The sequence below is a fragment of the Grampus griseus genome (genome assembly GCF_964374135.1).
Source record: "Grampus griseus genome assembly, chromosome: 19".
NCBI lineage: Eukaryota > Metazoa > Chordata > Mammalia > Artiodactyla > Delphinidae > Grampus > Grampus griseus.
In genome coordinates, this window is record NC_139013.1 from 43,985,433 (window position 1) to 44,009,632 (window position 24,200).

General features: G+C 43.2%; 1 protein-coding gene across 3 annotated transcripts; it reads left to right on the forward strand.

The window, feature by feature from the left end:
• Positions 1-5,385: 5,385 nt before the first annotated feature.
• On the forward strand, positions 5,386-22,791 carry ZNF821 (zinc finger protein 821). 3 transcript variants are annotated; one of them, XM_082677918.1, is made up of 9 exons: positions 5,386-5,611; positions 6,262-6,324; positions 7,706-7,823; positions 9,129-9,243; positions 16,215-16,340; positions 18,847-18,992; positions 19,683-19,787; positions 20,942-21,108; positions 21,870-22,791. In XM_082677918.1, exons 4-9 carry the CDS (start codon positions 9,204-9,206, stop codon positions 22,522-22,524), a joined length of 1,239 nt encoding a protein of 412 aa, XP_082534044.1. In that variant the 5' UTR covers positions 5,386-5,611; positions 6,262-6,324; positions 7,706-7,823; positions 9,129-9,203; the 3' UTR covers positions 22,525-22,791. The 3 variants fall into 3 exon arrangements, with proteins under 3 accessions (XP_082534044.1, XP_082534045.1, XP_082534046.1); XM_082677919.1 differs by lacking the exon at positions 7,706-7,823; XM_082677920.1 differs by lacking the exon at positions 20,942-21,108 and having other exon boundaries at positions 21,870-21,914.
• Positions 22,792-24,200: the final 1,409 nt, after the last annotated feature.

Sequence of the window (24,200 nt, forward strand, 5' to 3'; positions counted from 1 at the left end):
TTGCATATCTTTGAAAATTAGTAAGATTGACTCTCTTGTAAATAGCGCTCGTGATAGTCTTCTGCCCATTTTCCTAATGGTGCAGATAAACTTTCAAAAATAATTTTTAAAGTAAGGCATAAATATGGCAAAACACACACACACACACACACACACACACACACACACACAAAACTGAAAAAGATGTACAATGAAAATTAAGTCTCCTTCCTCAGACCCTTAGTCCTTCAGTCCCTTGCTCTAGAAGTAAAATAACCATTGCTACCAGATTCTCGTGCCTTTGAGCAAGTTACTTAATCTCTCTGTGCTTCAGTTTCTTCATTTGTAAAATGGGAATAATATCACCTACCCTAATAAAGTTGTTAGGACAATTAAATGTGTTAATTATGAAAAACTCTTAGAACAGTGTCTGACAATGTTTAATGCTATCAAAATCCTTCCAGTGATATTATCTGCATGTATAACTATATGTATAAATATGTCTTTTTTTTACACATATAGTAGCATACTATACATACTACAGTTGTCTCTCAGTATCAGCAAGGGATTGGTTCCAGGATCCCCCAAGGATACCAAAATCTCAAGTCCCTTGCATAAAATGCTGTCGTTTTTGCGTATAACCTATGCACATTCTCCAGTATACTTCAGATCATCCCAATACAACGTAAATGCTATGTAAATAGCTGCCAGTGAGCAGAAAATTCAATTTTTGCTTTTTGGAACTTTCTGGAATTTTCCTTCCCACTGGTTTCAATCCGAGGTTGATTGAATGCATGGATGTAGAACTGTCCGATATGGAAGGCTGACTGTATACCGTAACTTGTCTAGTACTATAACTTGCTTTAAGATACATATCTCGGAGACTTTCATATCAGTAGTTATCAATAATTCTCATTCTTTTAAAGAGCTGCATAATATTCCACTGTATATGTGTACCATAGTTTTAAAGTACTGCTCTATTGATGGCATTTAGGTTATTTCCAGTATTTTGCCTATATAAACAATGCTGCAATGACTAGATATTTGCCTATATGGATTGTACGAATTGGGTATAAATTCCTAGAAGCAGAAGAACTGGTGACAGGGTAGGTATATCTTTAATGCTGATAGATATTGCCAAATCACCCTACAACAAGGAAGTATTGTTTTACACCACCACCACCAATGTATGAGAGTTTCTATTTCCCCATGCCCTCAGTAACACAGTGTGTTTAGATAACTTTTGGAATCCTTGACATTATTGCACCCTCGAACAAACCATGAAAGTAAAGACGAGTGAAAAGTGTCATTGAGTCCATGTCTTGCTAAAAATGACATGATTCATTTAGAAAAATTGCTTCCAACTCAGTAGTTTCTTGGATTCAGCAATCATCACCTGTGTCCTGTCCCATCTAGTTATTTAGATCCGATAACATATCAATGTGAACTGTACCACAACCAACCAATTATTCAAAACAGTATCTCTATCCCTGGCTGAATAGACCAGTTTCAATCAAAGCTAAACATAATCCAAAGAAACAAACTGGCTCACACTGTTTCACTTGAAAATCCTGTTTTGCTCTTAGGATAAAAATTAACACAAAACATTCTTTGGTTAACTAACCAGTAACTCTTTTTTATGTACACAATTATAACTAGTGGCTGTAACTAAAACCTGATATAATACTTAAACCCAATAATATAAGAGTCTTACAAGCCTGTAGGACAAAATTAGTCAGGCCTGTTTTTGTACAGCCCTTCCAGATAAGGTTTTTTTTTACATTGTTAACAGGTTGTAAAGAAACAAAACCAAAAAAGGGAAGAACATGTGACAGAACCCTTATATTGCCCACAAAGCCTATTTGTAAAGGGCCAAATATTTGCTATTGGACCCTTTACAGAAAAAGTTTCCGCACTCCTGCAATAGAAGAAAGTATTACACATTGTGTGAGAGAGAAGGGAAAGATGATGGGCATTGAGTAATTTGCCTTTTTTTTTTTAAGTACTAACATTTAGAAAGGGGAAAGTCTCAGAAAGCTTTTAGTCTAGAAATTATAGAATGAAATAGAAACTTCTCTGGATATCTTCCTAAGGCCTAGAAAAAAATCAAGAGCATTTTTTAGAGCACCTATGAAATGATTCCTCAGAGAACTTATTAACATCAAAATTAGGGCTATATACAAATATTAAACATCTCCATGGCATTTTGCAATTTACAGGGCACCTACAAGCACATGACCTCAGTCTGAGGCTCACAACATTCCTGTGAAGCAGCTGTAGGTCAGAAATGTCTATTAGTTTTTACAGGAAGAAAGTGAAGCTTAGAGCTGTAAAGTGAGCAATCCAAGATCAACAGCAATAAATGCCAAGATCAGATCTTGAACCCAGATCTTGAGACTTGACATGATATAATTTTCACATGTCCATATTTCCATAATAATTTGCATCCTGTTTTACCTTCAATGTGTGTATATTGAATTTATCAACAAATAAAAAGAAAAATGCATTAAATCACAGTTATAAACTGTGAGTTGATCTGATATGGGTTCACATATCAGATCAAAAGAGAGTTCTCAAATCAGATTTTTTTCATGACATTTATCATGATTGCAATCATCCTAGAAAACGTAATTTTTCCTTAAATGAATTCAAAGAAATGAAAACTTATAACTCTAGATTCTAAATATAAGCTCAAAAGTTTATGGGCTTCCCTGGTGGCGCAGTGGTTGAGAGTCCGCCTGCCGATGCAGGGGACACGGATTCGTGCCCCGGTCCGGGAAGATCCCACATGCCTCGGAGCGGCTAGGCCCATGAGCCATGGCCGCTGAGCCTGCGCGTCCGGAGCACTCCGCAACGGGAGAGGCCACAACCGTGAGAGGCCCACGTACTGCAAAAAAACCCAAAAAAACAAAAAAGGGTGAATTTCATGGTAAGTGAATTATATCATAATAAATTTTTAAGTGGAGCTCTTTAAATTACCCTACCAATACTGTTGTAATGTAAAGCCCTAACAGGGTCTTGGTAGGAGCCAATAAATATAAACCAGAGGATATTTCAAGGGAAAGTTAAGATACTTAAAATGGCAAAATAATTGCATAAATCCATGAGTAGACCGGAAAAGTAGAAATAAAAAATGAAGCTGAAAAAATTCCATGATTAAAGAAAAAGTCTTGTAGCTCCAGAACAAGTTTAGGTGAGAGCAAAAGTAAACTAATTCCTTATTTAATAATTTTTGCCTTATTTGACTATAACCCTGAATCACAACACCTCAGAGGCATTTCTAGGACACATGAAGGTTTTAAGAATAGCATTATTACGATCCCATTTTATTTGCAGCTCAAGGAGATGAAACAAGACGCCCAGTATTACACATTATTATTTGATGAAGCCAAGAAATTTCACTGGAGGCTCTCTCCTAATACTTTACCTGCTAGCTATTGTCATGTTGAAAATGTCAACTACATCAACTTTAAAGTGACATAATAAAGTCATCTTTGTATCCCTCAGTCTAAACTCATCAAGAATTACTGTTAAGTACAAAAGCCAGTGCTTATTCCAGCTTGCATTCTTACACTGACTAAAAACCTTCTGATTGGTTGAGAATATTCCATTTTCTGGCTACCTACCCAAGAATTAAAATTTTAAATGAAATTTAAAAGTTTCCTTAACTGAAGTTAAACAATAATAATTCCTACCTTGGGCTTCCCTGGTGGTGCAGTGGTTGAGAATCCACCTGCCAATGCAGGGGACACGGGTTAGAGACCTGGTCCGAGAGGATCCCACATGCCACGGAGTGGCTAGGCCAGTGCGCCACAACTACTGGGCCTGCACTCTAGAGCCCGCGAGCCACAACTACTGAAGCCCGTGCGCCTAGAGCCCGTGCTTGACAACAAGAAAAGCCACAGCAGTGAGAAGCCTGCACACTGCAACAAAGAGTAGCCCGCGCTCGCCGCAACTAGAGAAAGCCCGTGCACAGCAATGAAGACCCAACGCAGCCAAAAGTAAATAAATAAAATAAATTTATTAAAAAAAGAATAATTCCTACCTCATATCCCAGCCACAAAGAATGAATGAATGAATGAATGAGCCATTTACCACAGAATTGTGAAGGACCAAGATCCTCTCACATTAAACACAAGATGCAGACAATGATATCATCTCGTTAGAGATTTCTGGAAAGGACATTTTGCAAGAGCGCTTTATGCAAATACCAAGACTTGTTGCTTTATAAGCAATGATCAGCATCCTCATTAGCTCCACCGTTGTGGGGCCAGTGATCATAAGGGATGTTTACATAACTCTTTCATATATTCATTTTACTTAATCAGCACAACAACCCTATGAGAGTAGAGACCAGGAATTATTATATTATTAACTATTTTACATTTTTAGGAAGCAGGGATTCAGAATAGGGAAGTGACTTGCCCAAAGTAACCAGGCTGGTCAGCTGCAGACTCAAAGCTGGATCTTCTAATGTCAGATTCCATCTTTCCACCGCATGCCCTACTTCTCCAAGTGAGCTATGTCAAAGGCAGGCTTAGGCATTCTACAAGACGAGAGAATTAGAGGAAAGGAAGGAAAGCGGTGAGGAAATAGAAAGGGACAATGAGAGGGGAAGGAGGTGTTTTATTAGGAAGTGAGTCTAACCACTTTCAATTGCCCCAAATGCCCCTTAAGTGGCAACAGTGCCACAAGTTACCCTTCTCTAAATTAATTCTATGCCCCAGGGTCTACAGCTACTGTTGTTTTATTAGTTGAGAATCATGTTGGAGACTTACATGTCTAAAACGAAGCTAAAGATTTTTCTCCTCTGAGGTTCTGACAGCCGAACTTAGCCCCTCCCACAAAGGTCCGTGGCCCCTAGATCTCGGTCACATTAAACGCCGTGGGGACCGAAGAAACCGTGAGATGTGGGGAAATGAAGGGAAGAGGGTTTGAGTTGGGGGAAGGGGAAGAGGTTGGGCTAAGGAGAGGGGGAGCCTGCGGTGGAGCTGTGGTTGGGGGATGTGGGCTTTTGTGGCTGAACTCGAAGGTGGGGTAGGAAACCAGGATCAGAGCTGACAGTCAGGGTAGAGTTTAAAGGTTCAGGAGAGCATAGGGGAGCTGAGGAGTTGACAGGACCAGAAAAAGACCTAGGAGGGTGCGAGGCTCGGTGGTCTCCATGGCGCGAGAAACAAGGCGAGGCCCCTCTCGAATGTCTGTGATTGGATGCTCCCTTAAGTCCTGCCTCCCCGGACCCCTCTCCCCTTAAGCCCCGCCCATGCCTCCGGGCGCGCGCCTGGGGAGCGGGGAGGGGGACGAAGCTTGCGAAGGGGGGAGGAGGGGATAGGAGAGACTCGTGCACGCGCCCCACTCGCTGCGGGTGCGCGAGCAGCGCGCTCCCGCCGCCCGCGTCGCCATCTTTTCCCCCTCCGTCTGTCTGTCTGCTTTTGGCTTTGTCCGTCTGCAGCGCCGCCCCTCGGCTCCCCGCCACCAGCTCGGCCCGGAGCTGCCCTCTGCCAGCCGGGGCCCAGTCCAGGAGAGCCCCGGCCCGGCCGGCCCGAGCTGCGGCCCAGGGCCCATTGTCCGGGGGTCCGTCTGTCCGGAGGCGGGGCCCAGGGACCCGGAGCGCCGCGGAGCGCCAAGGCGCCGGGTAAAAAGACCCCCGACTCTTTCCCTCCGGGACCAGGCTGAGGATGCAGGGGCTCCTCGCCCCCTCCCTTGGTCGCCGGCTGTCGGTCCTTTTGTCAGTCTGTGTCTGGGGAGGGGAACAGGGGCTCGCTCTGGCCTGGGGGGCGGGGGCCGCCTTGGCTCTGACCCTCCCCCTGCCCCGGGTTCCCGCGACGAGGCCGGACCGGGCTGGCTCCCCACAGCGGCTGTTCCACTTTCCGTCCCTCTGGAGGTCTCGGGCGCGGAAGGGGCGTCCGCGTCGCCGCCCTCCCCGCGTGGGCCCAGGTCGGGCTCAGCCGGGCAGCGCCGGGACGGCCCGGGCGTCTGACAGGCTGGGCTGGAGCTGGGGGAAGGGGAGGATGGGCGTGGGGGCGCCGACCCGGGTGTCAGTCCCGAGTCGCCTTCTCGCAGAAGGGCTTCTAAATTTAGATTTCTGAGAAGACTGTATTGTCTGAGGGTTTGTCTGAGCCGCCTCGGAAGACCTCTGGCTCTTGTCTGATAATTCCCGGGAATCTACCTGTGCTCATGCTTCAGGAAGCCAGAGGGACCGTCTCGGCTGGTTATACACCCGGGAACAGGGTGAACTGTGAGGCGGCTACGTGACCAGCTTTCTTGTCCTCTCCTTTTTGGCAGATACAGATACCGGGGATTCAGGCGAGTTTACTTTGCTCCGTGGGAACTGCACCAGAGCTGGAGGTGGGAGTGCACCCTCTTTTCTTAAAGCTTGGATTTCACCCGTATTTTCTTGCTAAAGTCTGTGGTGTGTCCTGGAAGCTGCAACCTAACACCTGTGGGAGAGCAGGGACAGTGTTAAGGGGAGACGTTGGCCCCGCTCCCAAGTATTCTTAACCACATTCTAAAGATGGACAAAACTGGGCTTCTCTGGTGGCGCAGTGGTTGAGAGTCCGCCTGCCGATGCAGGGGACACGGGTTCGTGCCCCGGTCCGGGAAGATCCCACATGCCGCGGAGCGGCTAGGCACGTGAGCCATGGCCACTGAGCCTGCGCATCCGGAGCCTGTGCTCCGCAACGGGAGAGGCCACAACAGTGAGAGGCCCACGTACCGAAAAAAAACAAAAGATGGACAAAACTGCTTCCCTTTTTAAATAGAATCCCTTGTAGACCTGAATCTCACCGGTTACCTTTCTTCCCATCCTGTTTTTCTTCCAGATGGTGATGTTCGGGCTATCCATTTACATTTTTGTATCGGTTTCAGATTCAGGCTTGGGAACTGAGGCAGTGTTGAAAGTAAAACTGAGTTAGTGAACTTTACGGCAATGTGTCTATGGATTTTATTAGCTTTTACTGCTATAAAACAATTGTTTAACCTCTGAGATCTTGTTGTGCAGTCAAGAATGTTATCTGCTAGTGCTAGTTTTTTATTGTTAATTAATTACATAATTAATTAACTTACTTATTTTCAAGAGTCCACGACCCCACAGGCTTTCTTTTTTTGAGAGAGGAAGAGTATTTGCTTATGTTTTCCCCTTAATCCCTCAGGTGTGAAGTCCCATTGGGTACCATCTGGTTGGTTCCCCATTTGGCCACTAGGAGGATTGTGAGATGCAGTGGACACTGGTGCTTTAAATATGCCAGATGTTGATTTCTGTTGCTGACTTGTAGCTTTAGTATTGAGCTGTTGCCTCACCAAGATGATCTGAACAGAGCCTGTGTCATATTATTTGGCCTTCATTCAGAAGGATCTTTATTACCTTTATCTCACAGTTTCAATTTCTGATCTTAATAGGAAGAAAATTTAAAGATTAGTTAAGGTTTCATTTTCTTCCTTATACAATAGAGAGCTATAGCTCTGCAAATTTTAGAAAAAAAAATGATAGGCAACCTGCATTTCATTCAACTTTCCACTTTGTGATTCCACAGACTTATAGGAAAAAATCCAAAGTGTAATATTCATTCACTGCTTCAATTTGTAAAATAACTACTTGATTAGAAAGAAATGATCTACACAAACAAAACTTAGAGAACACGTGTCATTAGCATTAGCACTCAACATACTACCTTAAAATTGATTTTTACTGTATACATTTGGAGTTTGTTTTTTTTTTTTTTAATTAAAGGTCTGAAAAAGAACTGTGTTTGATATGCAGATATGATAGAAGACTGCCTGAAAGCTGCTTCCTTTGCCACTTCCTGTGGAGGCCTGTCTTTGCCATTTGCGGTTTCTTTCTTCTTTTGGTAAGGGGAGGCAGGATCTGATTACAGGTCTGAGGTCCTTTCTAGCTACATAGAGGAGTTAGTTGGCATAACAGGAGGTGAGTCTTCACTAACTGGAGTGCAAAGTGTAGATGATAGTAAGTAGCCTCTCATAATGCCTCTTAAGGCAATAAACTACAATTTTGTATTTGCTTATTAGTGTGAGTACAATTTGAGAAGGCAGGAACTGAAAGAAAAGTTAGAGGGTGACCAGATCCACGTTCTCATCTTTGGTAGGAAAGAGAATATCTCCTTTTAATCTATGTCTGTTTATTCACTCTGTCTTTCAAAGAAAATTCACAGCTTCCACTACTAATCCATTTTGGACTCTCTAACAACACTTAATGCTGGGAAAGCCTTTCTTATAACTAACCAGGAACCTCTAGGCTTAAGTATCTGTTCTCTCCTATTTCAGGGAAGCAGGTGCATGTCTCTGCAGCACTTCTCATTTGGGGACCTTTTCTCTTTGTTCTTCCCACTCTTTGCTACAAGAGGCTGGATTGAGAAGAGGCACTAAAGTTATTAACTTTGACCACCACTCGGGAGCATGTGAGCAGGGTCAGGTTGATGTTCCACATTGAGGTATTGAATTAGTACCCAACAATGTGTATGGCACCTGGCTCTTCTGGTAAAAGCCCATCTTCAACAGGAAGTCTGATTTGCTTTAGTGCCCTGTCATCCACAGTGCCTAGCACTGTGCCTGCATCCCTAGGTAGAGGCTCTATTTCCCATGTTTCATTTACAGATGCCCAGAAGTTTTGAGATATTTCTTGTCTCACAGGGATGTGGTGCCTTCGTCACCTCTAGGAGAGATAACTTCTTGAAAAAAACATCTGGAGGTTCTCATTGGTGCAGATTGCAGGGCTTGACTTCCAGAGGGCATGTGACATATGAGCTGCCACCCTGTTTAGCTTCCTTTGCTTCCTTTTACAATTCATGAGGGTTATCCCTTTGAGCCTATGGTGCTTCTAACGCTGGTTGCCTGAGTTTTTTTGCTTCCTTTTCTACCCTCTGAGCTTGATCATGAACACTTAACAGTATTATGGATTCCAGAGTTGGATTTAGAGTGGAATTCTCTAAATCCTTTGGAATTCTCTCTGAAACTTCTTGGGACCTTAAAGTGTGCTAGAGATTTATTCATTTCTTTCTTTCTTTAAGAAGTTCAATGATTTATAACTGGTGAGTTTTATATATACTCAAAAACTATTTTAAAAAGTCTCTCATCTTTTAATTGTGTATAATTTATGAGCAAAATGACATGTGCTAACATTATCCTTTTTTTTGTAGGTCAGCATCTTGCAAGGAGGTAGTAACATCCAGTTGTGAAACTGGGAAAAGCCAGAGCTCTTGGATCAGGGAAACATGTCCCGTCGGAAACAGACAAATCCAAATAAAGTTCACTGTGAGTACTGGGCTTTTTATTCTGGAACCTGAGAACCCTGAGGGTTGGAAAGGAAGTGTAATCTGAATTTAGGTGATTGACTCACACTAATTTGTGAAGAAAAAAGGGTTAAAGGTGTCAAACATGATGGATTTAAAGTGTTTCTATGCTGGAGGAGGTCTTAGAAACCTGTCTTAGGAATAGATGCTCTTGATTCATCCTTAGTATTCACATTAACAAACATTTATAGGATTCCTACTCTGTGCAAAGCCTTGTGCTAGATGCCAAGGCCGTAAAACAATATAAAGATATGTAAGACTATAACGTAGCCACAGATATATAGATAGATAGATGGGCATATAGCAAGATAATATATGCTAAGTGCCAAATAGGGATGCTGCAGACTGTGTGTACTACAGAAATTAAGAGGAGGGAGAGGGACTTCCCTTGCGGTCCAGTGGGTAAGACTGTACTTCCACTGCAGGGGCCAAGGATTCGAGCCATGGGTTTGATCCATAGTCGGGGAACTAAAATCCCACATGCCCTGAGGCCAAAAAAAAAAAAGAGGAGGGAGAGAGCTCCATGGACTGAGATAGCCAGGGAATGCTTGATGGAAGAGGCCTTAGACTATGAACTTGAACTGGACCTTGGAAGGTAGAAAGTGGATTCTTTAAAAAAAGAGGAAAGGAGAGGTAAAATCAGGTAGGGGAAAGCAAAGAAACAAAGAGGGAATGCACGTGGTATGCTCAGGGGACAAGGAGACTTTGTATGAAGCAGAAGTTGCATTTGTCCAGAAGCCATAGAACATGACGTTGGAGACATTTAACTCTGCATTGTAGAGGCCCGAAGGCCAGGCCAAGTTCACACTTCATCCTGACTGTAAGGAGCTACTGAAGGTTTTTAAGCAGGGAGAATGGAGTGACATTCAGAATACAGTGTTTTGGGACTACAAAACAGTGTGTGGGCTGGATCACATGAAGAAGAGACTGGTAACAAGAACCAGCTATGCACTATTGCCTTGCATTATTTCTCAGCAGGTTCATATATACGTTTTATTTTAGTAATTGGATTGTAAATTTCTGGAGGGCAGACACTATGTCCCATATATAATTCCTGCTATCCCTCTCTACTTCTAGCACTGCTCATAGTGGGTTTTCAAAAGTGCCTTATTAAATTAACACTAATATATCTATGTAGATTTGAGACAATTAACCAGTTTCCTATGATCTGGGGAGATAAGCATCCTCATTCAAATGTAAAAAAGAGACAAATGGCTCCGTGTTTTTATGGAGGACTGACTACAGCAACATTTGAAGGGAATTCAGTGGTATAACATATGAAAGTTTTTTGTTTTTTTTAAGGAAAAAAACCTACATTTGAGAGGATAGATCAGTCATGGAGTTAATATAAGAGGACTAAAATTTATTAAAAACATACCATATGCCAGACAGTATGTACCTTATTTTATTTTATTGGGTAATTTCAAAAGTAGGAGAGAAAACAGTAGGTTCAGAGGAATTAAGAGGACTTCAGCGTTTTATAGATTAAATGAGATTAGGGTAGCAAACTTTCATATACAATTAATTCTTCAAGTCCTAGAAAAGTTTTATAAGACAGCACAAGTTGGATACTTCTAGGAGTGTATTCTGGAGTAGGTGGATATGGAAGGCTGCCTAATATAAAGGTGAGTGGTTCAGGAAGGATTTAGAAACTGCTGCTAAAACAGTGAAATTTAGTGGGCCTGAATGTGACGATTTTCAAGAGAGAGAAAATGAAGTATCTCTACCATAGGTAATACAACACAGAGGTTCAGAAGGATTGTCTTCTCCTCTCTGGTTGAAGGTGGATATTGAGAAGAGACACAGATGTGACCCCAAGAAGGCAGGGCAGGAAAGGAACTCTTAGTAGAGTGATGGGTTCACAAATAAGGCAATCACTGGAGTTGGGCATTTACCTCTAAAAGCCACGTGTCCAAAGAGACTGAGAAAAGTAGCTGGTGGGGATGATAGTATGATCAGGTAGGTACAGGGAAGCCAGTAAATGCTTGTGTGGCCAGTGCCTGCGCCCACATAGCATAAGTCGATAGCTGCATCTCCTCCCACCGTAATCAGTCAAAGCCAAGATGAGCTGGTACTGGAGTTGGAAAACAGATGGACAAACAGACCACAGAGAAGGAGGGAATATCATATCCGCAGCTGCAGAAATGCAGTTTCTAGAGTTGAGCTAGTGATGCTTGTAGTATTGTGGTGGAGCGGGTGGGACTTTGCAGTGGTGACCATTAAGAGGGCTGTGAACAGAAATGTTCGGTGCAACTAAAAAGCAGACCCGCAGGGAGGGGCTATTTTCAGTGATGCATTTGGGCAGGGAAATGTGAAGGCATCTCACATGATGGACTAAGAAAGAAGAAAGACACTGAGATTTGCTGGTCTCTGAGGACCTTCTACTTATTTACTATTTGGGGACTGAAGCTGGTCCTACATTTTTTGAAAGGTCATCTTCTCATTGCCCACAATAATGCCAAGTAGAAATAGGTAATTTCAGTCTTCTGACCACGTGCGTCTCCTAACCCCTTGCAGTGAAATAGAACCAATCAAATGTATTGAATTTAATGCTGCTCATCTATTTAAAGTAAACAGAATGAACTCAAGGTCTGGGAGGCAGGAAGGTCTGCAGAAGCTTTGCTTAAATGTCAAAGCCAATGGCATTTGAGCAGAGTAATGGCTGAGCTCCATTAGATCTGCCTTCTGGGAACAAGAGGATTGTGTAGCAGGCAGCTCCTAAAAGAATATATTAAGAAGCCCTCCTAAAAGAATATATTAAGAATCCCATTGCTGTAGCCTGGCAGCATCTGTCAGATCCACTTTAGAAGTCAATGGGCAGGCTGCTCTGGCATATACTTGGCTTTCCTCAGGATTGTCTCTGTATCTAAATTACCGTCATGATCTCTCCTTTACCCAGAAACGTCCAGGCAGACTCTTGTGTTTTGCCCAGTTCCTTAATAGACTTGATGCAGAGCTTTTGGAATAAAAGTCCAGAACTGTTAGTCACAGAGGAACTGCATATGGGTTGAAATCTCTGTAGACCTCTTCCCTCCCTCCTTCCTCATCTCACCCCCTTCTGAATACAGATTTCTGTAACTGTTTCTAGAGAGGTTGAAAATACAATCCTTTGCACACTCTCATTTGGTGCTTTTGTACCAAGCAAACCACTAAGTAAAGGAAAACTTCCGTTTCTTAAGAGACTTTTGTTTTCAGATTATATATGAGACTAAAAACTTTCAACTTCAATTAAAGTTTTCAGCTTTTACAGAGAAGTAGGAAAAAGAAGCCTTTAAAGTCCCTTCTCTTCTAAAAAGTGCAGTTTGTTTTGTCTTCATTCATTGTTAGCATCCTTGTGAGGTAAATGGTTCTGTTCCCAATATGTGATAGCACCTCGGATTACGGAGACTGTCAGCTAGAAAAGGAATCCTAAGTGCCTCACTCCCAGTTCTAGCTCATTTTATTCTGAATTAGGCATCTGCTCTCTTAGAATATGTCTCAGCTGCTTTACTTAATTTAAGTCAGCCAGACATTGCATTTATTTAACTGCACCAAAGACTCAAGAAAGAGAATTGTAAAATCTTTGTCTTCCAGTAACTTTCATCTCAGGCTTCTCATCTGTTCTACAGGCTTGTTTGCATGGCTTTGTTCTTATCTGGTCTAAAAAACCTTAGCCAAATCAGACCAACAGTATCTTGATTTCATACCACAAAAAGGAGAGGTAGTACCTTGCTTTTTACTGTTGAACTTAGATGACTTTTTCTCCACTATTAATAGACAAGTAAATACCATGTTAAAGAAGATGGTTGCCCTACATTAATATCTAGAAGACAGAGGATTTTTTTTAACCTACTCCAACAGTCTCAAGATAGAAGGAAATAATACTGCTACATTGTAAAAGCAGGCAACTGTATAACACTTCTTAATCACTAGTATCTCTATGGATCACATTATACTTGAGTTAATATGACATACTTTTAGCAATTATCACTACCTTCTTATGAAAGGATAATTCTGGACAGTCAGATTTAGGGATTAGGTGAATAGTGACTACTGGGAGATCATTCACATATCTTTTTCTGTGAGGTCTGCCAGAATCCCTCTTTATGGTTTTTATATATTTTGCTTTATGTTGGTATTTAAATAAGAATAGCCCTAAGGAGTAAAGTTTACCTTAGCCTTTTTCCCAAGTCAGGAATGGAATAAAATAGAAGAGCATAGCTTTTCTTTCCAAACTGCCAAAAAAGGAATAGCCCAACTATCCTAGGTGAGAATGCTCCCAAAAGTCCTAGATAGGGCAGCTGTATTGAAAAGACTCTTCTCTGTTCTGTGAAGGCTGAAATGTTTAGACAGCTTCAATAGGAATAAATTTTTAGCTCAAGTTTGATGGAGACTAGACTGAATTACTAGCTGATCTTGAAAATTACATATCTTTATAGATGTCCTTCTAATTCAGTGGTGATTCCCCATTAAGAAAGGGGGGGGACTTCCCTGGTGGCACAGTGGTTAAGAATCCACCTGCCAGTGCAGGGAACACGAGTTTGATCCCTGGTCTGGGAAGATCCCACCTGCCGCGGAGCAAACTAAGCCCATGCACCACAACTACTGAAACCCGAGTGCCACAACTACTGAGCCTGTGCTGTAGAACCCGCGAGCCACAACTACTGAAGTCCGTGCGCCTAGAGCCCATGCTCTGCAACAAGAGAAGCCACCACAATGAGAAGCACGCGCACCGCAACGAAGAGTAGCCCCCCCTTGCCACAACTAGAGAAAGCCCGCGCACAGCAATGAAGACCCAACACAGCCAAAAATAAAATAAATAAATTAAAAAAAAAAAAGAAAGGGGGGGAAGTGTAGATTCTTAGTATGTTATAAACCTAGCTGGTTTCTGGATAGGTTTCTTTAGAGATGTCATTGATGAGAATGGTCTGCCCTTGATCATTATATGCTGGTACATAACTTGTTCCTTAGTGTCATATCTGCCCACAGCCACCAGGTCCAAAAACATGCATTTACCCAGAAGAATTCAGTAACTATTCCAGTTAGCCATGGTCTTGTGGTTACAGAGGAACCAACGTGGAGAAATTAAATATTTTACTCCTGCAAAGAGGGAAGAGGAGGCGCTATAACACAGAATTCATATTTTGCTCTCCCTAGCGGTAATTTATATCCAGTGTGTCATCCTGAATATTACGAAAGTGGACTTAAAGCAGGTTATTTTTCGTTTACTTGAGGGCTGAGTGGCTAGAAGTACACTTGGACTCTTAGCACCTCTATTCCCATTCATAGTGTCAGTCAGAATAGCCATAATATTACTCTAACCCAGGCATGGTAACTCATCACATGGAATCAGAACCATAAAAATGATGGTTCCTTCCGTCAGTCTTGGCCTTGAGAACATTATTTTGGTATTTGAGTTGTATATATCAGTTTCTGATGGTAGGAAGGTAACACACTAGGATCAGAGCTATTCTTGTCACACAGAGACAAGCGTTTGTTTTCAGTAAAATTGCTCTAATGAACCGCTTAAAATTCTGTTTACAACTCTGCTAGAAAGCAACTGAAAAATATGGTAATTAAGGGTTGGACAGACTGGGGTCTGAATACTTTGTTCTACCATAGACCTTAGTTTTCTTCTAAGTAAAATATGGATAGTAATACCTACCACATAGAGTTTTGCAGAGAATTAAGGTGAGGTAGCCACTATAATGCACTTAACGTAGAGCCTGGAACTAGGAAGTGCCAAATAATCACTATTATTAGCATTTGGCACTTAGCATATAGTAGATGTTCAATGAATATTTGCTGAACAAATACCTAAATGAATCATATGAAGCCTACTTCACATCAGTTCTTTCACTGCCCAAGGACTAGTTGTACAGGTCAACTGACCAGTTCATTCCTCCTACATCATTGTATCAGCCTCGGAACCTGAGCCTGTTTAATTTCCTCTCTCTCTTCATTAAGAAAGCGCCTGGTCTATTGTCAGACATTTCACTAGGGCTTTTTATTATTCTCTCTTGGTGGCTGGAGAATGGGGACTGTAGTTTCCACTCTGACTGAGATAATGGAAACCTCAAGAAACCCAATTCTCTTTTCTCCTTATGCCTGGCCTCTTGGAAATAAAAGAGCACTTAAATGTTAACTCTTCAATAACCACACAGATCCCAGGCAGAGTTCCTCACAGTAAATGCATAATCAAGGATGGGTCCGGGGCTTTTGGATACTGCATACAAAGAAGAAAAAAAAAAAAGACCACACTAAACCAAGGAGACTAGATGAAATATTACCTGTTGCAAATTGGTTGGCATGTTTCAGGAAGTTTGTTCCTCAGCAGAAATGAGTTCACATATTATCTGTTTTCCTTTTAATCCATTATTTTTTATTTGCTCGTGGCTAATTCTAATAGATGTGAGAGAGTAAAGGAAGAACTTCTAGAGTACGTCTTATAAGGAGAATGGATGAAAGATGGGGTCATAGATACTGTTTCAGTTGGATTATTTGAAGCACTTGTTTATAGTCAGAGGCAGACAGAATCAGGACCATATTGCTAATACACTGAGATTCAGAGATTGTGCCCAGATTTTTTGCCCCATCTTCATTCCATCACTTTGCCACTTGCCTCTGTCTCCCCAGTCCTGATGGAAGGTTATAAATAGAATTGAGATTTTGATGTTAAATTGGTAAAGTAGCAATTGATCACCTTTAAAAGGAGTCAATATTAGGAGGATTTAAGAGAAGCAAATGATGCTTTCTAGAGCATCTGGCTTGTTGCCCAAGAAGAGTAGCTGTCCCCGGAAACCACTGGAGGCAACAAGCTGACTTGGAGATGAATGACCCCACCACAGGGTACCTGCCTGTCTCCTACCTTTGAATGGTCTGACTTTCCAACCAGCTTGCCTGGGGATGTACTGCCCAGCTGGTGGCCTGACTATTTTTCCTTGTGACCACCAGGGGATCAAGTATTTGCTGGGCTAGAAGAGCAAGCCCGCCAGGCGATGATGAAAACTGATTTTCCTGGAGACCTTGGCAGTCAGCGACAAGCTATCCAACAACTAAGAGATCAGGACTCCAGTAGCAGTGAGTTCTGCACCTTCTGGTAATGACTCAGGGCAATGGGAGAAGAATTATCAGAGTGTGTGTGCTCTGGGGATTATGCATGGGGGTTGGGAGGAAGACATGAAGAAGGAGATTTGTGGATCCTCAGTGTTCCCAAAGGTGTTCTAAGGTGTATGGGCATATGTTTGTCCAGAGAGAGAACAGGTTTTTTTAACTCAAGGACTGCAGTACTTGGCATAGTGCCATACACAGATAGATTTGTGATGACTGTGATAGACAGGGGCATAGGAATAATGAGTGCTCAAGCAGCCCCTGGGCTAGGTCAAATGAAAAGAAAAAAATCCCTGTCTCTTAGGATCTGTTTATTCATAATTAATAAAATGTAAGAGTGGTATTAACGAAAGTTTTGCTTGAGGACCCAGTTTTAATGTTTTATAAGAGGACTTGCTTACCAGTGAGATTATGCAGCATGTAAAATGCTAATGTCGAGGTCTTCCCACACCAAGTCCTGAGTAGATCCCTTTGCTTAAGAGATTGAAAAGACAGTGGCTGGTAACTGGTTGAGCCTCATGGATTGTCTGTTCTGTGACTTGCTTGAACAAATACACTTTGAGATGTGTTATTTCCTAGGATGATTTCCACATCTGATCCATCTGATATTGGTTATTATTAGTGTCAATTCATATTGACATTTCTGATTTTTCTCCATGTTCGGGGTTGTAAAAGAAAGAAGAGGCAGAGAGTTCTGTACCTTCCAGGAACTACATTTTCTATTTAAACTAATACTCTAGCAATAAAAATAATAATTTAGCAAGTAATTGCTCAGGTACAGAAAAGTGAACCAAATATTTCTAGAAAATCTGTGGGAGCCACCAGTTTGAGTAATAGGTAGGAATGGCAATATCTATAGAAGTCTGATAGGTTTCCATTCTGGAAAAGTTGCATCATCCCTCTGCATGGCATACTTATTCTTTTTTTAACCTTTCTAGTAGAGAGATATATTTGGATTTTTGATGAATTACAAAAAGTGTTTGATACAGTGTTGTCTTAGACTACAAGTATTCCAAATAAGCTGGTGAGAAAATATAGTATGATTTAATCTGTGCCAACCCTTATTACTGAGATGGATTCACACTAAAGCTTTGGACCAAGGAATAAGGCATACTGTAGATCTTTCCAGGGCCCAAATCCAGTCCACCAACCAAGTGAAGTATCTAACAGAGACACATGTATCTACTAGCAGATGATTTGGTTAGATTTTCTTTTGAAGAAAGGGAATGTAACCAGTTTTGCCCAGTTCTTGGTAGATTTAGAAATTATGTAAGGGATAGTAGAGAGAAGATACGAAGCACACTGTTAGCTAGGAAAGCTGAGTCTCACTGCTGATGCTGAGAGCCTGGTGAAACTCTATCCTGTATTTCTCTTGCTGACAGTCAGGCCCAGGAGTCCAGGATCTAGGTGGTGTTAGGATGGGACTGGAGTCTGACAGCTTCCCTAGGTTTGGCTTCCTCTTGTGATCTTCAAAGTACTAGCACTTTTTTTTCCTTTCAGAAAGAACTCCCTATGTTATTGTGTTTTTTAAAAATCATTTCTTTTCCAATGTTATAAGTAATAGAGGAAAGAAATCAGCACACACAAACCTTGCAGATCCCCTAGCCACAGGCAGACCTCTGCATGGCCACATCTTGCACCCTGAACTAAAACAAATCAATTCTTTCTTTAGCCACGAGAAATTATATTTCATCCTAAAGTAAAGAATGTCCTGTTCCCTCCACTTGATGCATTCAATAATCCATCAGATAATCCAAAGAACCAACAGAAACAATGGACTTATTTAACGTAGAATGCTGAGTTACTAGCAGGGTAAGAACGCTGTGAGTCAAATACCACGACAGAATGCCCGAGGTTGGTTGCTGTGCTAACTTTTCCACTGTACTGAGCTTTTTCCCTATAAAGTGACATTTTTACCTAATTTCCTACTGCCTCCTTTATTGATAAGAGGAAAGAAAAACTTGTTGGTGTTTCTGTAATCATGCCTTGGGGTTTGTTGGGAGAGAACAGATTAGTGGGTTTCAGAATAGAATAGTGTATGTGACACCATGGAGAAATTGTGCAGGGAGGTTATGGAGAAAAGTAAGTAATAAAATCAGTGATAAGCATTGGTAAGTCAGAAGTGGTGTGTTGGAATGAGCATGGTGTGAGGTGCATAGGAGGTGTGATTTGAAAGTGTGAGATATTTGGGAACCCTGTGTAAGAAGTTATCATTTTTATGATAATATACAGGACCTAATAACCATTTTCCAATACAGTTTTGCCTCTGATTTTCTCTTTAGTGTGTATATGGCAATATAAACAATTATAGCTGGCTTCCACTTAACGTGATTTGTACCCAAATAAGCACTGATACAAACTATATTATGGAAGATCTGAGAATGTTTTCCATTTTAGCTGCAAACTTTAGGGTGGAAAGCAACGTAAGATGTATTCATGCAAAAATCAGAAGAAGTGACCAGTTTGTGTGTTCCAGGTGACAGTGAGGGTGATGAAGAGGAGACCACACAAGATGAAGTCTCTTCCCATACATCAGAGGAAGACGGAGGGGTGGTCAAAGTGGAAAAAGAGTTAGAAAATGCAGAACAGCCTGTTGGTGGGAACAGTGTGGTAGAGCATGAGGCAAGTGACAAATAGCTCCTGAGTCCGGGAGCCTCCTTACCCTTCTACTCTGCCCAAGATGCCTCTCTTCCACATGTAACACTCTTGCCTCTGAGGGTCCCCTGGGCTTCATATGAAGCCTGTCTTCCTTCCCAACATGAGTTACCCAAACCTCAGACACACAGTTCTCTTCACACCCAGCTTTCCTTTTCCACCCACATATCACTTCACTCCCACACAGCTCTTCTTCCTAAAGCTCCCCACTTCTTCCCAGCAGAACATCCGTCTTTGCAAAACTATTAGTTGACTTCCTCAGGTGTACTCTTGAATATGCTTGCAAATTTCAGTCAAAGTATTAACTGAGGTGCCATCTTTTCACTAAACTGTTTCCTAAGGATTCCTGCAAGAGGCATGGCAGTAGGGAAAGCTGATCTTCTCTACAGAGTTTACCTTAGGGGAAAAAAAAATAGATAAGCTCTCTCTGGAGTAATACTATGTCTTCATGGCAGGAAGCCTTGGAGAAAATGAAGATGGGAGCAAATTTAATTCCCTTTCCCCTATCACTTTTTCCTTTGACCCACAGTGGGAACCTAATAATAACATATGATAAGAGGTTGTGTTCCTTTTAACAGGATACCCTTTTAAAAGAAGTAGGGGCAGGGAAGAGACTGGTAAACTGTGTTCATGAATTGCCTACTTGTTAAATTGCAGGTCACGGAGAATTTGAATTCCGACCCCTTACTTGGACTCTGCCAGTGTCCCCTCTGCCAGCTGGACTGTGGGAGTCGAGGGCAGCTAATTGCGCATGTGTACCAGGTATGGCGTGCGGAGCCGCATGCTCCAGAACACGGGCGCCAACAACTTGTGTAGCCTTTGCCTCCAACCCCGGAAAGAACCTTGGGTTGTTGCTTCCACCAAGACTCCACTCCAATCCTCAGAAAATTATAGAGAATAAGTGGGATATGTTGAGTGAATATGTTCTGGGTTCCCAGGCAGACACACTGTGAAAATTAAGTATCATTTTTTTTCTAAATTACTTAAGACATATTTAAAACAGTGAAATAGAAAGTGGGCTTTGTTTTAAAGAAGAAAAAATGAGTTAACATAGGTGTTTCTGAAGTATTGGAGAAAGATAGTGTAAACCAGGGGATCAGAACTAGACAAACTTTTGTTTCCTTTTTTTTCCTGATCCAGTCGCAGAACATGTGCCTTATGCTCTGTATTGAACAGGCATGAGCACACATGGCAGCCTGAGTTTTACCATAAAAATAATTGGTTCATGAGGAGAAGCATTTCTTCAGGAGACTGATTTTAAAAGACTGAAGAAAAGGCAGTGCATTTAAATACCTTTTGGATATCAGTCTTTCCATCCAGCTTCTAGACTTGACCTTCAGTGCTCCTTTAAAACGCACTTGTGGGCTTCCCTGGTGGCGCAGTGGTTGAGAGTCCGCCTGCCGATGCAGGGGACGCGGGTTCGTGCCCCAGTCCAGGAAGATCCCACATGCCGCGGAGCGGCTGGGCCCATGAGCCATGGACGCTGAGCCTGCGTGTCCGGAGCCTGTGCTCCGCAATGGGAGAGGCCACAACAGTGAGAGGCCCGTGTACCACACACACACACACAAAAATGCACTTGTACACAGCATGTGGCAAGCAGGCCGTGAGAAATTATCCTGAGCAAGAATTCTTCTCAGGCTGTGGAGTCCCGTTGTCCCCCAAGCCAGCCACATGTCCCAGTACGTAGTCAGAACTCAAACTAATGAAATCTGAGTGATGGTCTGGATGGCCTTGCCCTTCTGAAGGCCCTTTAACACAAGAGACTCTTACTTTTCCAGGTGCTAGATACGGAGAATAGTTGCAAGTCCTTGTTCTAACACTAAGGAAAGGGGACGTTTCCCAGAAAGTAGTTCCTAAGTGGGTACAGATTGTCCTGGAGCTGGTGTGAGTTGACAGATTAAGGCTCTCTTTTACAGCACACTGCAGCAGTGGTGAGCGCCAAGAGCTACATGTGTCCTGTCTGTGGCCGGGCCCTTAGCTCCCCCGGGTCATTGGGTCGCCACCTCTTAATCCACTCGGAGGACCAGCGGTCTAACTGTGCTGTGTGTGGAGCCCGTTTTACTAGCCATGCCACGTTTAACAGGTTAGCCGGGCAACTGACCCTCTGTGCTGGGAACAAATTACTGGGTGTGGGTTCTGCTTTCCCAAGTCGAAGTGAAGGTTAGAGATGGGCAATGCAAAGGGAACTGACTCTTGACTCTTTGTAAATACAAGTAATGAGGCTAGTAAATATGTCCATTCCATTAGACATCCTTAAAGGGAAATGAATTCTTATTTCTTTCCTCGATCAGAATATCTTCAACTAGAAAGAGATGTGGGGAAGACCAAGACCATTCATGAGAAAGAAGTTACAGGGTGCTGAGAGGACCCTAATGTGAGGACAGAGTCTCCACTGTGTCCCAGGAAGACTGGAACTGTGTAAATTGTGTCTGAGTCCCATTTGCTAGTGTACAACGCAGGGTCGGCTGGGGGGAGGTGGAGCCAGTGGACTGGACCTCCCCTGAAGGCAGCCTCCGCCTCAAGGAGGACTGCCCTGCACAGTTCCTACAAATACCATCAGTCCAGCTTGAATGGAACTGCACATTGTAAGGGCTCATCTGGTTTCTGGTGGCTTGCTGTGGTGGTTGGCTCAGCCCCTAACTCCAGGTGGGCTTTAAGACTTGGTAGACAACCTAGCCCAAAGAAGGGCAAGGGTGGAAAGGTAGAGGAGGTCTCCCAAGCACTCATACTGACCCCTAGTGGTGAACTTGGAGCAACTGGCCTGGTAGGACAGAGTAAGTCAGGGCTGGATACCTGAGCCTTGTTAGACCGTGGCATTAACCATCTAAACTTTTTGCTTTCCAGTGAGAAACTTCCTGAAGTCCTTAATATGGAATCCCTACCACCAGCCCACAGTGAGGGCCCCTCCAGTGCTGAGGGGAAGGACATTGCCTTTAGTCCTCCAGTGTACCCTGCTGGAATTCTGCTTGTGTGCAACAACTGTGCTGCCTACCGGAAACTGCTAGAAGCCCAGACCCCCAGTGTACGCAAGTGGGCCCTGCGTCGACAGAACGAGCCTTTGGAAGTCCGGCTGCAGCGGCTGGAACGAGAGCGCACAGCCAAGAAGAGCCGGCGGGACAATGAGACCCCCGAGGAGCGGGAGGTAAGGCGCATGAGGGACCGAGAAGCCAAGCGCCTGCAGCGCATGCAGGAGACAGACGAGCAGCGGGCACGCCGGCTGCAGCGAGATCGGGAGGCCATGAGGCTGAAGCGGGCCAATGAAACCCCGGAGAAGCGGCAGGCCCGGCTCATCCGGGAGCGGGAGGCCAAGCGGCTCAAGAGGAGGCTGGAGAAAATGGACATGATGTTGCGAGCTCAGTTTGGCCAGGACCCTTCTGCCATGGCAGCCTTAGCAGCCGAAATGAACTTCTTCCAGCTACCTGTGAGTGGGGTGGAGTTGGACAGCCAGCTCCTGGGCAAGATGGCCTTTGAAGAGCAGAACAGCAGCTCTCTGCACTGAACCACACCCTCCTGCCTGCCTTCCCACTCAGCCGTCCCCAGGGTCCTGTCCTTGCTGCTGGAGGCAGGCCCGAGTTTGTTGCAGGTGGACCTGTGTACCCCTTGCATATGGGAGCAGGATGATGGGGTCAGGAGGGACCCAGCTCAAGGCAGCTCTGGATGAGGGAGCAGGCACTCCAGACACCTTGACTCCCCAGCCCACTGCTGCAGGGCATGAGCATAGGACTCTGGGGCCCTAGTGTGGCCCACACCCACCCCACGGAGTTGTGAGGGCTAATAAATTAATTTTATCTTTACTGGCCCTTTCCTGCTTTTCTCTCGATTTCATTCTAGCAAATCTAGGAGAGACGTGGATGGAAGTTTTCAGGCAGGGACGTCTAGCCATTGTCTTTTTCCGAGGGAGGGTGCTCCTCAACAAAGGCTCTCCCAGCAGAGATCCCTTATCTGGCCCTTCACAAGTTAATGACATTAAGGAAGAACCGATGCTGACTTTGTGAGGGTGCATGCCCACAACACTAATGAAGATCACCTGTGATCCCAAGAGCTATTTCAGCTCAGCTTCCTTTTCCAAACTCAGAAGTAGACGCCTTTCCTCATAACTGGCATTTCTAAAGAGGATGACGTATTTAGACCAGGTACCAGCTACTTTTCCCAGTCTGCCAAACTTTTAAATATTCTACCCTAGACAGCACTCAGTTGCATTCAGGAATACATTCATAGAAATAGCTGCAATATTAAGGTTCATAGTGCCGAGGAACTCATGTTTGAGAGAAGAGGTAAAAACCCATCTTTTTATTTATTCCTCAGAGCCAAGGTAGGATAATTGAGGAAAATCCAGAATTAAGGTGCCACGAGAGCTCAGGTCAGTAGCGGTCAAGGCCAGAGCAAAATGACGACTCTGGCAGTTTGTATGGCTGCCAAACCATGGAGGAGACGAGCTGAGGTCATTTCTAAAAAGGTTCTGTGATGGTACACAACAAGCACAGAACTTTCCTTAGCCTGCACCAAAGGTTGTATACAGTTTAGATAATTACAGATCTTGAAGTCCAGAAGGAAGTGCCCTAGTTAAGTTGTAGCCAGAAAAATAACTATGCCAGGAATGTGGACCTCTTCCAATATCGTAACAAGGAAACTTGGACTCCTCTCTGACCTCCACAGGTTCAAGGCTATTTAAGAGTGTTAACTGACCCCCCACCAAACCAGGTTTAATTCCCACCAGGCAGGCCGAAATATTTGTCTTGAAAAATACAAAAATATTAATAAGCTTTTTACAAAATACTGGACATTTAAAAGAAAATATTTAATTGAGCCAAATGGCTTTTTCTCACAGAGCCCCACATGGAAGTCCTACTTGGGATGTTTCAAAATGGTTGAGCACTCATTATGTGTCAAAGATTGTTCTGAGCACTTTCGTGGATTATCTCATTTAATTTTTACAACGAACTGTGAGTTAACGCAAACTCAGGAATTAGGTGCCTGGATTTAACATTCTGTACTGCTAATTATTAGCTGTGTAACTTTGGGTAAGTTACTTAAACCTCCTGGTTTCCCCACCCACAAAGTGAAAATAATAGTACTAGCAACAAATGGGTATTAATATATAATGCACCTAGGCTATTTTGTGGCATGTAGCAAGTGCTCAATAAATGTATGAGTAACTATCATGTATCTGAGTGC